Source organism: Lepisosteus platostomus, chromosome 21 (genome assembly GCF_059453375.1).
Source record: "Lepisosteus platostomus isolate fLepPlt1 chromosome 21, fLepPlt1.hap1, whole genome shotgun sequence".
Lineage (NCBI taxonomy): Eukaryota > Metazoa > Chordata > Actinopteri > Semionotiformes > Lepisosteidae > Lepisosteus > Lepisosteus platostomus.
In genome coordinates this window covers 16602982-16615536 of record NC_142631.1, presented here as the reverse complement: position 1 = coordinate 16615536, position 12555 = coordinate 16602982, and the positions used below count along the sequence as shown (strand labels likewise).

At 45.2% G+C, this 12555-nt stretch overlaps 2 protein-coding genes across 3 annotated transcripts; both read right to left on the bottom strand.

Moving 5' to 3' along the window:
- Positions 1-617: 617 nt before the first annotated feature.
- On the bottom strand, positions 618-5339 carry LOC148644106 (uncharacterized). 2 transcript variants are annotated; one of them, XM_088614698.1, is made up of 2 exons: positions 5039-5339; positions 618-3269 (listed from the first exon to the last, which is right to left on the bottom strand). In XM_088614698.1, exon 2 carries the CDS (start codon positions 3151-3153, stop codon positions 1315-1317), a length of 1839 nt encoding a protein of 612 aa, XP_088470824.1. In that variant the 5' UTR covers positions 3154-3269; positions 5039-5339; the 3' UTR covers positions 618-1314. The 2 variants fall into 2 exon arrangements, with proteins under 2 accessions (XP_088470824.1, XP_088470822.1); XM_088614696.1 differs by lacking the exon at positions 5039-5339 and adding an exon at positions 4756-5028.
- A 1567-nt stretch (positions 5340-6906) lies between these two features.
- Positions 6907-12277, bottom strand: surf2 (surfeit 2). The gene is made up of 6 exons (XM_088614699.1): positions 12087-12277; positions 10988-11139; positions 9864-9967; positions 8777-8959; positions 7865-8028; positions 6907-7017 (listed from the first exon to the last, which is right to left on the bottom strand). Exons 1-6 carry the CDS (start codon positions 12159-12161, stop codon positions 6925-6927), a joined length of 771 nt encoding a protein of 256 aa, XP_088470825.1. The 5' UTR covers positions 12162-12277; the 3' UTR covers positions 6907-6924.
- Between the last annotated feature and the right edge of the window lie 278 nt (positions 12278-12555).

The following is a 12555-nucleotide window of genomic DNA, read 5'->3' as shown; positions in this document are numbered from 1 at the left end:
AATCACAATGAAAGTAAAATGTAAATTACACAAATTTCACATCACTAAACAGACAACATTTCCAGGTATGCGCAGTGCCACGTTCTGCAATTCAGAACGAGGCAACAAAACTTCCAGTGAGGAGACCTGATCCTCTTCCAGTAATCCAGCAAGACTCGACTTCGAGACGGTTTTGCTGACCAATACTACTTGTTAACTCTGCATGTAGATCACGTTGGAATATTTCAGCGGTGAAATGTCTGCTGCACAACCTGTACTTATTTGCTGGTACATCACAGTACATTAGTCAGTACAGGGACTAGTGAGCAGGAAGGGCTGCTTCATGTCACAATTCTCGCGAAAGTTAATGATTTTGTGCTTAATTCAGCATTTTGAAAATGTTGCAATACTTTAATTTATTGGGTTACCCAATTTATTTTTTATTTAATTTATTTAATACCCAGTCTGAGCAATCGGGACTGCAGTGCCCCTTAAAAGCTTAAATTTTCTTTTCTAAAAATGAGACCCAGAAATAATTTCCACATATGGAGAACTTCATGCTTGAAAGGGCCACAAATGAAAAGTTTCCAAGTTTAACCTTTTCTGATCCAAAATTAAAATCACACGACACCTACACATAAAGATTTAAAAGATTTTCAAAAGGATCAGTTTTATTTGACACAGGGTACACTTTGGACACAATACCACTGAAATTTTAAAACTTCTTCAAAACTCCAAATAAATTAGAAAAGGAGAGAAACTGTTCAAGCACCATAACATCAACAAAGCTGAATTGAACATACAGGCCTAAAGGAACAGTAAGCAGATTAGCTGCAGGTGAAAAGCTGTCTAAAGTCCAACAGCTGTTCACCAAGACGTCATCTCATCACAAATTCTGAAATGTTACTTGTAAAAAAAACATCGGTTTCAGTCAATTTAATGCTGCAAGAAGCCAGACTCCATAATCACTATAGACCAAATGCATCCATATACTGATGTTATAATCACAGACTACCTATTTAATGACCCTTGAATCATACACGGCTGTTTAAGCTTTATACCACTGTTTTGTTGCAGAGAACACAGCTTATTGTTTTAAATCAAAGTATCTGAAATGCTTTGTGGCAAGGCCAACTGATCACCGTTGAGACTCATGTTTCTCCGAGAGAACACAATACAGTACAGACCCTTGGACCTTTGAAATAAACCTGCAGCAGTGTTTACATACTGTAAACGTTTTATGGTCCCTTTTTTCCACAAATGTGGCTCTTCCGGACGAAACGCAGAAATACACCACAAGCGCAAGTCCGTCACCGGCTTCTTCCTCCAAACTCTTTAACGTAACTCTTGCTTACAGACGATGTCACTCATGGCAGTTTCTGCTCCGGCCCCAAAGGTGTGACTGACCACAAAGGGCAAGTCTGCAACTGTGGCTTTCAACGCATCTGTGTAACTGGTTTTGGCCATCCAAACCTGCCGGCGAATGGCTACCGAGGAGGCCATAATCCTGCCCGAGAGCTCAGCCTGATGGGAAGACAGCTGAAGAGTGAACTGCGCGATTAGCTTGAGCTCATTCAGGACGGCCACAAACCGGACCGCTGGCTTGTCCTCGGTTATCTCCACCAAGAGGCGTTTCTGGTAGTCGGACAGGTACCGCAGGTAGTTGGCGGTCCTCGCCAGCATGCCGGCCGTCTGGTACACCCTCTCGGCAAGCGTCTCCGTGAAACGCCAGCGCCTGGCAGGCGCCGAGGCCTCCTTGTTCTCCGTAGGCTTCACGGCCTGGAAGATGGCCGACATAAAGCGGTTCACCTGGGGCATCCTGTCGTAGGGAAGAGCCTGGCACTCGTGCAGCCGGTACATCTTGGAATGGACCGCCCGGAAAGGCCTGGAACAGGCCGGGTTGGACCACGTGCTCTGAACCAGATTTTCAAACTCGGGGACCATGGTGGGGTCTGGCGAGGTCAGGTTGTTTGGCGTGCCTGGGAAGTCGATGCCCAGGTATCTGGCAGCCCGGCTGATAAGCCCCTGCAGCTCGGTGGCCATGAGAAGTTCCTGCATGGTGAGGGGGACTTCTGGCAGCAGAGAAACATCCTCCCCCTCTCCGTCACCGCCGTCCTCCAACTTCACGTCCGCCGTGATCAGCGCCGGCTCCTCCTCCTCCTTCACGGGGGCAGAACCGGAAGGCGTGGTCCCGGTGCCGTTGGCAGCCGGGCCCGACCAGTCTTTTCTGGCTGGGTCGGGAGCCGCGGCTCGTCTCCCCTCGGGCGTGGAGGTGGAGGCGTCTGAATTCCCGGGAGCCGAAGCCCCACCAGTCGCGCCCTTGGGGGGGGTCTCCATTTGTTTCTTTTCCAGGGCCTCCAGGCGTTTCTCGAGCAAGCTCCACTGCAAGTGCATCGTCTGCTGCTGCGCCTCCAGCCTCTGACGCACCCCCTCCAGGAGCTGCTCCTGCTGTTTCCTCAGCACGTCCGCCGTGTGGGCCGCGAACCACGACCTCCTCTTCCGCGTCGAGGGGCGCGAGGAATCGGAGGAACTGGAGTAGTGGGGGGACGAGGAGGAGAAGCAGGGAGACTTCCTGCATCTGTAACCATGGCCCCGCTTCGAGTGCCTGGAGCATCGGGAGTGGCACTCCGAGGAGCGCCGCCTCTTGCGCTGGCAGGAGGCTTTGTGGGAGCCGGAGGGCTGCCCCGCCGGGGAGGGGGAAAAACCCGGCTGCTGGTCGGCTACTGGGGCGACATGCACGGGCGTCGCCAGACTGGGACTGGAAACGGGCTGCGCGGGAGGCGGGGAGAGTATCGTCAGCATCACAGGGAGGGCGGACGTCGGCACGGCGGCGGCTGCAAAGGGCGTTGCCGGAGGCTGGGCAGGTCCGAGCTCTTTGGGGATCTTGGGATCACCACTCTGGGAAGAATCCGCCGGCTTTACCGGCTCGGACTGGGCTGCTTCCGATTTCTTCTGCTGGCTCTCTCGATGGATCACCTCCTGTACCTTAGTCAGCCGATTGATGCACGTGCTCCAGTCCAGCTTGGCACAGTGGGGGCATTTACCGTACTCCAGTACGGCCTCCTTGGCGTGCTGGATACCCAGGCAGTGCAGACACAGCTCGTGAGTATCCTTCGAGGGGATCTTGTGCTTGCGGCACGGGCACCAGGTGCACCTGGTTGTCGAACTCGCCATGTCTCCCAAGCGGCCGGCTGGAGATCGTGGGGCTGCGTCAGCGTCACCAAGAGGGAACCATGGGGAATTGGGGTATTATGGGTCTTTCACTCTCCAAGCGACAAGTGTGGTTTTTCCTAAAACGAAAGAAAAACAAAGACTTGTGTTCACCGGGGTAGAAGACGTCCCAGAACAACATAGGAGCTAGAAGGCCTTTAGCGAGCTGCCCCCTTTGTAGTTCAGGTGGGGAGCTGCGTCAGCATGCGTAGGCTGCAAAGGAACAAGTAACAGGTTTATTCCATGCTGAAAAAAAGAAGAAAGAGAACACAACGTTTCGGCCGTGGAGCCTTCTTCAGGTGTGTATAACATTTGTATAACTTGTATAACACAGTGTGCATAACGTTATATCTATAATTACCCACTCAATGCATTTTAGTTAATATAATTCTCAATTCATATGATTTTGTTACAATATATGGCATGTGTAATTAAGATGCACACTTGTATTATCAATCAAGGATTAAAACATGTCAACAAGTTCTATTAACACTGCTAATATTCAGAAACTTGCCAAGAACGTCACGCCCGATAAAGACCCCAAACACAGTCCATTTCCCCAATATGGGTACATGTCTGGCTCTTGTTGTACAACCGCCTTTAAACGTCACTTTTTCTCCTGTTCATGTAGGAATCTTTGGAGAGCCGAGTTGTAACAGCAGCGGGATGAGCCTGTCATGAAAAGCACTTTCAAATGCGCATCTAAGAAATATGCCTGCGTTTTGCTTACTATGGTAATTTCATTACAACACACTTAAGCATCCATATATAATTCCCCTATTCAAACAATCTAGAATCATACACTGCATGTCTAAACTTAAGACCTCAAAATATAGTAATGTATTAATCTGAACTTTAGCAAAGTGTGTGTGTGCGCGCGCCCAGCAATGCACTGGCATCCACAGCAATTTGGAAATCCAATTAGTTTTATTCAAGTTTTTTTTTTAAAGCAATAACGCAAGAATTTAGGTAGCGCAAGCCCCCAAACCTACTCCAATGCTCGAACCTAACCAATTCCCTGTAATGTGCAAGCAGACCTACGTCACATTCGGAACGCCGATATTTCTTTGAGCCCTTCAGCCCAGCGCACGTTTTTACGTCTACTCATTTTTAGCGCCAGCAATCCAAACAGGTTGACCTCCACACGGCGAATCATTCCAAACATTTCACTCCTATAATGGCTTGAACGTATGTATTTACTTCCAGTGCTTTAATCACAAAAATGCACGCCCCCACGATTTAAATCATTTCAAGAAGACGCTTTACTGGCAGAGAGCAATGAATTAATCAGGGTTGCCAAAGCATATACAAATTCACATATACAGACATTTACAATACAGACACAACATAATACAGCTGCATACAGACATGGCTTAATCTCACCCTATTCAAAGTAACGGCACTTCGAGAAGGTGGAATACAGAACAAAATGAAAACCTCCACAATATGGACCAATTTAAAATAACCTGAAAGGGCAGCAGCCGGGTGAACAGGTCTCATGTCAGTGTGGGGAAACTATATCAGTTTAGGTGCTCCTATATCACGGCTCGAAAATGTCTCTCTTACCGTTATTCCCAGTATTGACTCGACTCAGATCTTTTTGTTTTTATAGCAGAACCTTCACTCGCGTTACTGCTCACGCCAGCCACAACCTCGGCGCAGGTGTATTACGTCATCCTACGCGACAGACAGTCCATGCGTGTGGGCTATATTAGCTATTTCTGATGCGCCATCTGGTTTAAGTATAGTTTCCCAGACAGTGCACGAACACACACATATGTAGCCTACAGTATAATTGTCTTTCTCTTGTGAACGGGATCATCCCAAAGTCGTTTTAAAACATACTAACCGCTTCTAGTCTCCAGCTGATTGCGGTCTGTGGACAGACCAGTGGCGTGTCTTGATTGCGTCACAAGCGGCCAATGAGGGGAGAGGCGGGATCCCTCCCGCGCTGTGATTGGGCGATTGAATCACGTGACACCCAAAAGGCGTGGCTTCGCTGTGCAGGTTCCTTCAACCGGCAGAGATAACAAGTCTAATAACCTGTGACATCAATTAGCGGACACGTCACAAAACAGCTGCCCTTTCTTTACCCGTCCACACAATTTATTATTTTTCACGTCAGAGGCGCGTCAAGCCGTTTAGGCTACATCTGCTTCAAATTGCCCTTTGAAATTCCTAATGCAAGACAGTGTATATGGCTCATAAAGTGATTTTATCTTATACAGGCCCAGCTAATAATAATAATAATAAAATAATAATAATAATAAACTTTATTTTATATAGCGCCCTTTAAGGTGGCTTCTCAAAGCGGTGGTCATTAAAAATCCCAGGGCATTTCTTGAAAACTGTAGGTGTCTTACCCCCGGTGTCCTGGCCAAATTTCTCCTTCCCTTTACACTCATGGCCTCCTAATAATCCCCATCTCTGAACGTGTTTCATCATTCTGCTCTCCTCCCACTGCGTGGGGAGCGGACTGGTGCACTCTGGCTGCTGTTGCATCGTCCAGGTGGGGCTGCACACTGGTGGTGGTGGAAGGGATCCCCATTACCTGTAAAGCGCTCTGAGTGCGGTGTCTAGCGAAGTGCAATTTAAGTGTAAGGATTATTATTATGAACATTCAGAAATCATGGCCTCTTGTTGTCCTACAACAGTGAAATCCTGCCTCTTTTGAGGTCTTACTAGTAGATGAAAAAAACTTAAATATCACAAGTTTTGCACTTTCAGCTGTACAGATGCAGCCATTCAAAATGCGCGGGCGATACCGTATTATTTTCCGGTACGCTGTACGCAGTCTACCGCGAGTTACCGGTAAATACCGCTAGCAAAATAATAGTATCCGGAATTTCCGCAAGGTGGAGCTAATAAAGCTCAACCTCTCATGTTTGAGCTGTCGCCATCAAAGTCTTTAACGAAGATATTACTAATAGTATTAATAATGAATGACCTTGGACAAGCTGTAAGTGTAAACTCAAAGTATTGCCCTGGTCCACATTCTTTTTTTCCATTGGCCGTCTTTGTAAAAGTAACACCACAGCATATAAGGTCACCTGGTGAACACAAGGCCATCGTTCTGCACGAGCAGCTCCACTGCTTCAGCAGTTCAATTAAAGATTTGAGGAGGTCAGATTACAGAATTAAGAGTTAAATCCTACTCTTCCATACTGCTATTTTACTGTGGCTGCCTCCTCAACGCTGTTGTTGACCATAAGCAGAATTGCTAAGACATTTCAACCAAGAAATCCCTGTGCAGAGATCGGGAGCATTTTTTAAAGCATGTGGCAAATATATTAAAAGAACATCAAACCACCACATATCTCACCTTATCTGATTACCAACTGATACCAAAACACTGCCCAGTCATTTCTTAAAGGATTAGACTATCCTTTAATCCTGCAACACATTTTATCTCTATACAACCTTTCAAATGTGGCGTCACAGCGATGGTCTTCCTTTTGGCTCTTCACAGTGGTATAAAATTTTAGTAGAAGATATAGGTGTCAGGAAAGTTAAGAAGAAAACTTGCCATAGAGAAGACTGTGTGAAAAAAGACTAATTTGACTAGCAAATTTACCTTAATCAGCATACTGCAGCAGAACCGTTTTTCTGCCCGTCCTTCCTTAGTTATCACAACAACACATGAGCCTGCCTGGAAGTAGCTCCTGCTAGCTCTTGTCTTAATCGTGCTGGCTATACACGAGAACTGGAAACAAAGAGTGCGGCACATACACACATTTATTTGACATTTTTCACTTTTCCAGCTTTCTTGAAGCCTTTTCCTTTCTTGTGGTGACTCTTAAACCTTTTCTTCAAGGAGGCAGACTGAACCTGTGAAAAGAGAACCAGGTGGTAAAACTCCCTCTGCATCCAATGCACTCTGGATTCAACTAGACGCAGTTCTAAAAACACGCCTGAACCGAATCCATTTTTGCTGGCTTTTGTTTTTCATTTTGCTGGTCCTTCATCGCACGCACACCAGAGAACCACGTCAAAATAAACGTTTGCCTGCTCAATAAATAAATTCCCTTCAAGCATCCCTTCAGTTGGCAGGTCTTCATTCAGAGCAACTGACAAAAATGAACATTCACAGATTACAAAAGAGACAAGTCCATTCAACTCTGAATGACATGGCTGGACAGTTGATTCCAGACCCCTACCACTGTCTGTGTAAAGAGGTGCGAGTCTGGTCACAGACAGGAGTGAGAGATTGTGAGAATTGTGACAAACCGGCCCGGAATTAGTACAGGTTGAGCAGCAGATATTTCACCCCAGAAATGTCCCAGCCTGATCTGCATGCAGAGTTAACAAGTAGTATTTTTTTGGCCAAACCGTCTCAACATCAGGAGCAATATTTCTACTGGATAAAATAAAACAAATAAAAGAGAAGTCTTCACCAGCCTGCTTGTTTACAGTGTCACAGAGCTGCTTCACATCAGGAAGTTTTGTTGCCTCGTTCTGAATCGCAGAACATGGCACTGCGTATACCTGGAAACCTCGTCTTATTCTGTGATGTAACTTGGAGGTTTTACAATGTACATTGTGCTTTTATTGTGGTTTGAAATGCACTCATTAATGCTAATTCTTCTTCATCCTGAAATATACAAATAGCATTGCATTTCCCTTGGAGGAAGGTCTACAATGCGTTACTGAAAAGGGGAGAAAAACAGAAGTTCACCTTTTTGCGCTTGTTGAAAGTCTGTGTGTCCACCTCCATCTGGGCCTTTCCGTTCTGCCTTCCGGCAGGAGCCTCATCCCCGCTGTCCGTCTCGAAGCCCTCGCTCACCACCATGGCCTCCTCCATCTCTCCGTCCCCCGGGGCTTTCAGAGTGAACATCTCCGCTGAGCAAACAGCAGATTCGGGAGCTTCAGAGGGATTGGCTTACAACACGGGGGCGTCTGGTTAAACCTTATTTACAAGACCACCTTCCCCGCCTCGTCTTCAATCTGCACGTTCGTTTGGGTACCAAGCATTTTGATTGTGGTTTTGATACAAACATTCTTCCTTGTGTTTCACACAGAAGCCAAATGACTTGACAGGAGAGTGATATTTTCCCCCCACTTAATATCGATCTCTTACCGTTTTATTTCGCCGCACAACAAAATGTACGTGCCATGAAAAAGAATGATAGTTAATGATGGTGCTATTTTCCCCATAACAGTCAGACGCCTGTTGCCCAGAAGGCTAACCATGTACAATTTCTTAACCTGATTCAGAAAGCATGCTGTCATTGGCGATTGTATTTTCTCTTAATTTTACCAAAGTCAGCATTATTACTTTTTTCCCCCCGCCAAAAAATAAACAAATCCAATGTCCAGTGTTGAACCCAGGAACTCCAAACTACAATGGTGACAAGTCTTTCCAGGCTGGAATGTGCAGAACTGTCATCTGTGTGTCAAAGGGCCTGTTCTGCTTTCTACACTTGGCTGGCCTTGCTCACAATGAAGAATTAACTATGAGGGAGAAGAAGGTGACGAGAGCAGTTTTCCTCTCCCTGCTCTGGCAGAGGCGCGCGGGACCCTCAGCCACGTGGGCTGTCTGTCACGGCACTCGCAGCGACAGGGCACAGATCACGCGGCGGGTACTGACGTGGGTAGAGGTCGCTCATGCTGTCCTCGGAATCGCTGGCATCGCCTTCGCTGGACTCCGGCTCCCAAAACCCTTTCTTTCGGCTACTGCCCCGGCTCCTCTCCTTCTCCCCCTCCTCCCTCGGCTTCTTCTGTTTCAGGCAGGCTGGGACATACTGCACTCCCTCCAGGACACACGCCTCGTCTGAGGAGAGAGGGGCACGGGGGGAGACCCTCTTCAGAAAACGGGAGCCCAGAGCCACAGAAAGAGGGAATTGCCTGATGAACTGTCTGGAATGCACTAATTCCCCATCTAAATGGACTAACATAAAAACTACCATTGAAAACGAATATCAAAAAGCCAAAAATTCTACACGTTGCACAAAAAGTCCTTGAAATCTGTGAAATTCTGTCCTCCAGGATTATAAAAGCCTGAGCAACAGTGCTGTGCCCTCAGGCAAATCACACTTGACCTTTCATATAGGTGACTAATATACATCACAGGACATGGCACAGATGTGACTGCCCAGTCAACGTTGGAAACAGAGAAAGCAAAATAACCTCTTTATCTCAGTCCATCTGGTTATGAGCGCAGATCGGTATTCTGATCCCCTCCCCTACTTTCTTTAGGAAGCTTACAGATTGTTCTGAATGGCTACATAATTGAACTGGCTGCCTCTGCACCAGAGATCGCAAGGTTACGTCCTATGGAAAGGTATTATATTAATACATTATATATTAATACATTATATATGCACATTGGTGGTGGTGGAGGGGAGTCCCCATTACCTGTAAAGCGCTTTGAGTGGAGTGTCCAGAAAAGCGCTATATAAGTGTAAGCAATTATTAATTATTATTATTAATAGGATTAGAGCTCATCAAGATTAGTACATTCGGTGGGAAAGATAGTGGAGAGATCACGGATAAACATCTCCAAGAGTGGTGTGAAGAGCAAATATGACGACAGGCGTTTAGGACAAAAGTTAACTCCAGCTTGCAGCGGGAAACTTCCTGTCGCTTGCTGTTCACCTTGCTCTCTTGGCAAAGTACAGACCTGCTCCTGGTGTTACAATCTAAGAGCTCGATCGTGAGGGCGCCCCCTCGCTCACATTTCTGCAGGGCCCGCTGGTACCGTTTCCCCCCGACGTGTTGCAGCACATGGTGGGGCAGCCGGTTGATGTGACGCAGGGTCAGCTTGCAGAACAGCTGATTGCTAGAGGAAGCCAAAAATTGGTGATTAAAAAACAACAACAACAACAACAACAACAGCTACAGGATCTACCTTTTCCCCAACCTGGACTACTCAAGAAACTATGTTTTAAAATAAAACCGTTACCTTAAAAGCAGTTTAAAAGCAAAGACAGAAATTCTGCATGGTAAAAAAAATAAAACGCAAAAAGACGTGTGTAGCAGATTGGTAACAACTAAAAAGAAGGCAAAAAATGGTAAGGCAAATCTAGAAAAATAATCTTGGATAATGTCACCGTACAGTATGTTTCATAACTGGCGGACAATTAATGTAATATTAATAAAAGTGATTATAAGGAAAAATCTGAAATTTGATAGGTCAAGTCCTAATAGTCTGTGAGCTATGAAACTATAACTACCCTTTTCAGAGTTCTTAAAAACCACACATAGTACTTCTGATGTCTAATATTCTTTTAATCCAAGACACGGTACTTCTGATCTGTTTAACTGACAAGGAATGACCTAACAAACACACCGCGGGGCTTGTATCCTATCCTGATCCTAGGCAACTCAGTATCTCTACAGATTTGTGTTTAAGCCAAACTCTGTTACTTTAACCTTCAAATTAACTGCTTGTTTAACAACACTTAGACATTTCCAGCTCCAAATCTACAGAATTTTAAGTCACTCAGTTAACTTGAAATCTGTAACAGCTGAAAACTCAAATGGCAGATTGCTAGCTAAATTCCGATATAGATTAAGGAATGATGGGCGAAGCTACAGCTTGGAGGAGGAAATTCATTCTTCCACATTGGAGCAGGATGTTAAATTGTTACACGTATGGAGAGTAAGATGGCAAAACTGAGAATAAATACACTAAGAGTTACCAATAACAGAAAGGTGAAAAACCTGAGGCAGCTAAAATGGCTTAACGGTGTCCAGTTTTGATCCTGTCTATGTGACTGACTCCAGGAATGCCTGCTTCACGCTGGCCAGCGGCAGCCTTGCACGCCTTGTGTAGACGTGCTCTTGGACATATACTCACGGCTGCTTGGTGCTGGGCACCACGTGTGGCTCGTACTGGCGGTAGTCGAAGTCAGCGATGGCGCTGAGTTGCTGGTATTTCTTCCCACTGGTAAACTTCCGGAGCTCCTCCAGGCGGCAGGGTAACTCATGGCCATTCAGGGTGCACTTCACCTGCGGGAAACAAAAAAAACAAACCCTGGTAACCCTAAAACACTTCATTGTGAGCAAACATCCCTGATGCTTTAATTAGACGCTTGGACCACTGCCATGTGTACTAAAGCTGTCTGATGCCTCACCTGTCCTCCACCAGAGCTGCTCAGAACAAATAAACAACCTGGCATCTACAGAATCAAACCATGATCGCATGTATTTTCCATCATGTTAAGAGTTGTTTTAACTTAAGGACAAGGAAGTTACATGTGACATGTACAATAAGGTTTAGACCACAGGGATCATAAAGTTTCAGTCTCATCTCATGGTTTCACTGAAGTGCAACCTGTGTAAAAACAAAAGAGGTAAAGAATAATTTTAACGCGGAAAAAAAAGGGAAAAAAATAAAGAACACATCTGAACTGAACTGATCTAAAAAAGGGCTATTTCCAAAGCTCTTCTGAAGTTATCAAACTCCTATGCAAAATCGAACATAATTTATAAAGCTGGAAAATTACAGATATGCATAGCAATGTCAGCGATTTTTAATTTGGGGAATTTCATTATTTGATAAAACATATGTAGTGTCTATGAGCATGACTTAATTGGAAGAAAATGACGCAAGTATTGTTATTTTGATATTAAAAGCATCTTAACTAAATCTGTGTGCATTTCGCAAACTACAAACGAAAAGAACTTGACACCTAACTCGAAACTGACGTTATGCACAATTACACCGAGAAGTCCTGTGTTTTCTACCTTTAAATGACAGAAAGAGGAAACGCAACTCAAAAGTTATAGATCTGGAATGCTTCGTGTGTTCCTACAACTACAGCAAATAAACCAGAAACAAAAACGACCCCTCATTTCTCGGCAACAGTTTTACAGTAAACACAGAAATAGCTGGATTTCTGTTGCTGTCGAAAGCTTTTTCCCAAAACGTTATTTTCAACTTGTTTCGCAGTTACCTTATTACTGTCCGTCAGTTGGAGATAGGGGTGATCCTGGAGAAAAGCTTTAACGTCACTGGAAACTTTCTCCATATTTGCTGGAACTTTATATAAAATGTAATTCGTACCAAAAAAAATCACTTGCTAAAATCCACTGCTGTCATCTTTCCCAGCTTCAGTCACACACACACACACACGTGGGTAAAATGAACCGGAAGTTAAACGCTTTACAATCAACTTTATTAATAGCGTTTCCTGTGAGTCAAGTCCATGTTTCAACCATAGATATCTCTCAGTATGTGATAACACGTCTCCGCATAACTTTAAATAGTTTCGTCGTGTTGCCCTGTACATTTATCCGACCCGAGGACATTTAGTTACACGCCCTAAAAACTAAAATGCTTTATTTATTAAGCCTTTCAGTCGGGTGTCGTGTGCTTTCAAGAGATTATGATTGAACAGGTTACACCGCTCCACAGCCCCCTTT

Excerpts from the sequence above, each read along its gene's own strand:
- LOC148644106 (XM_088614698.1), bottom strand. The coding sequence starts at position 3,153 with ATGGCGAGTTCGACAACCAGGTGCACCTGGTGCCCGTGCCGCAAGCAC.
- surf2 (XM_088614699.1), bottom strand. The coding sequence starts at position 12,161 with ATGGAGAAAGTTTCCAGTGACGTTAAAGCTTTTCTCCAGGATCACCCC. Across the intron at positions 8,960-9,863 it reads CCAGCGGGCCCTGCAGAAAT|ACGAGGCGTGTGTCCTGGAG; the intron begins GTGAGCGAGGGG and ends CTCTCTCCTCAG. Across the intron at positions 7,018-7,864 it reads CTTTCAACAAGCGCAAAAAG|GTTCAGTCTGCCTCCTTGAA; the intron begins GTGAACTTCTGT and ends CTCTTTTCACAG.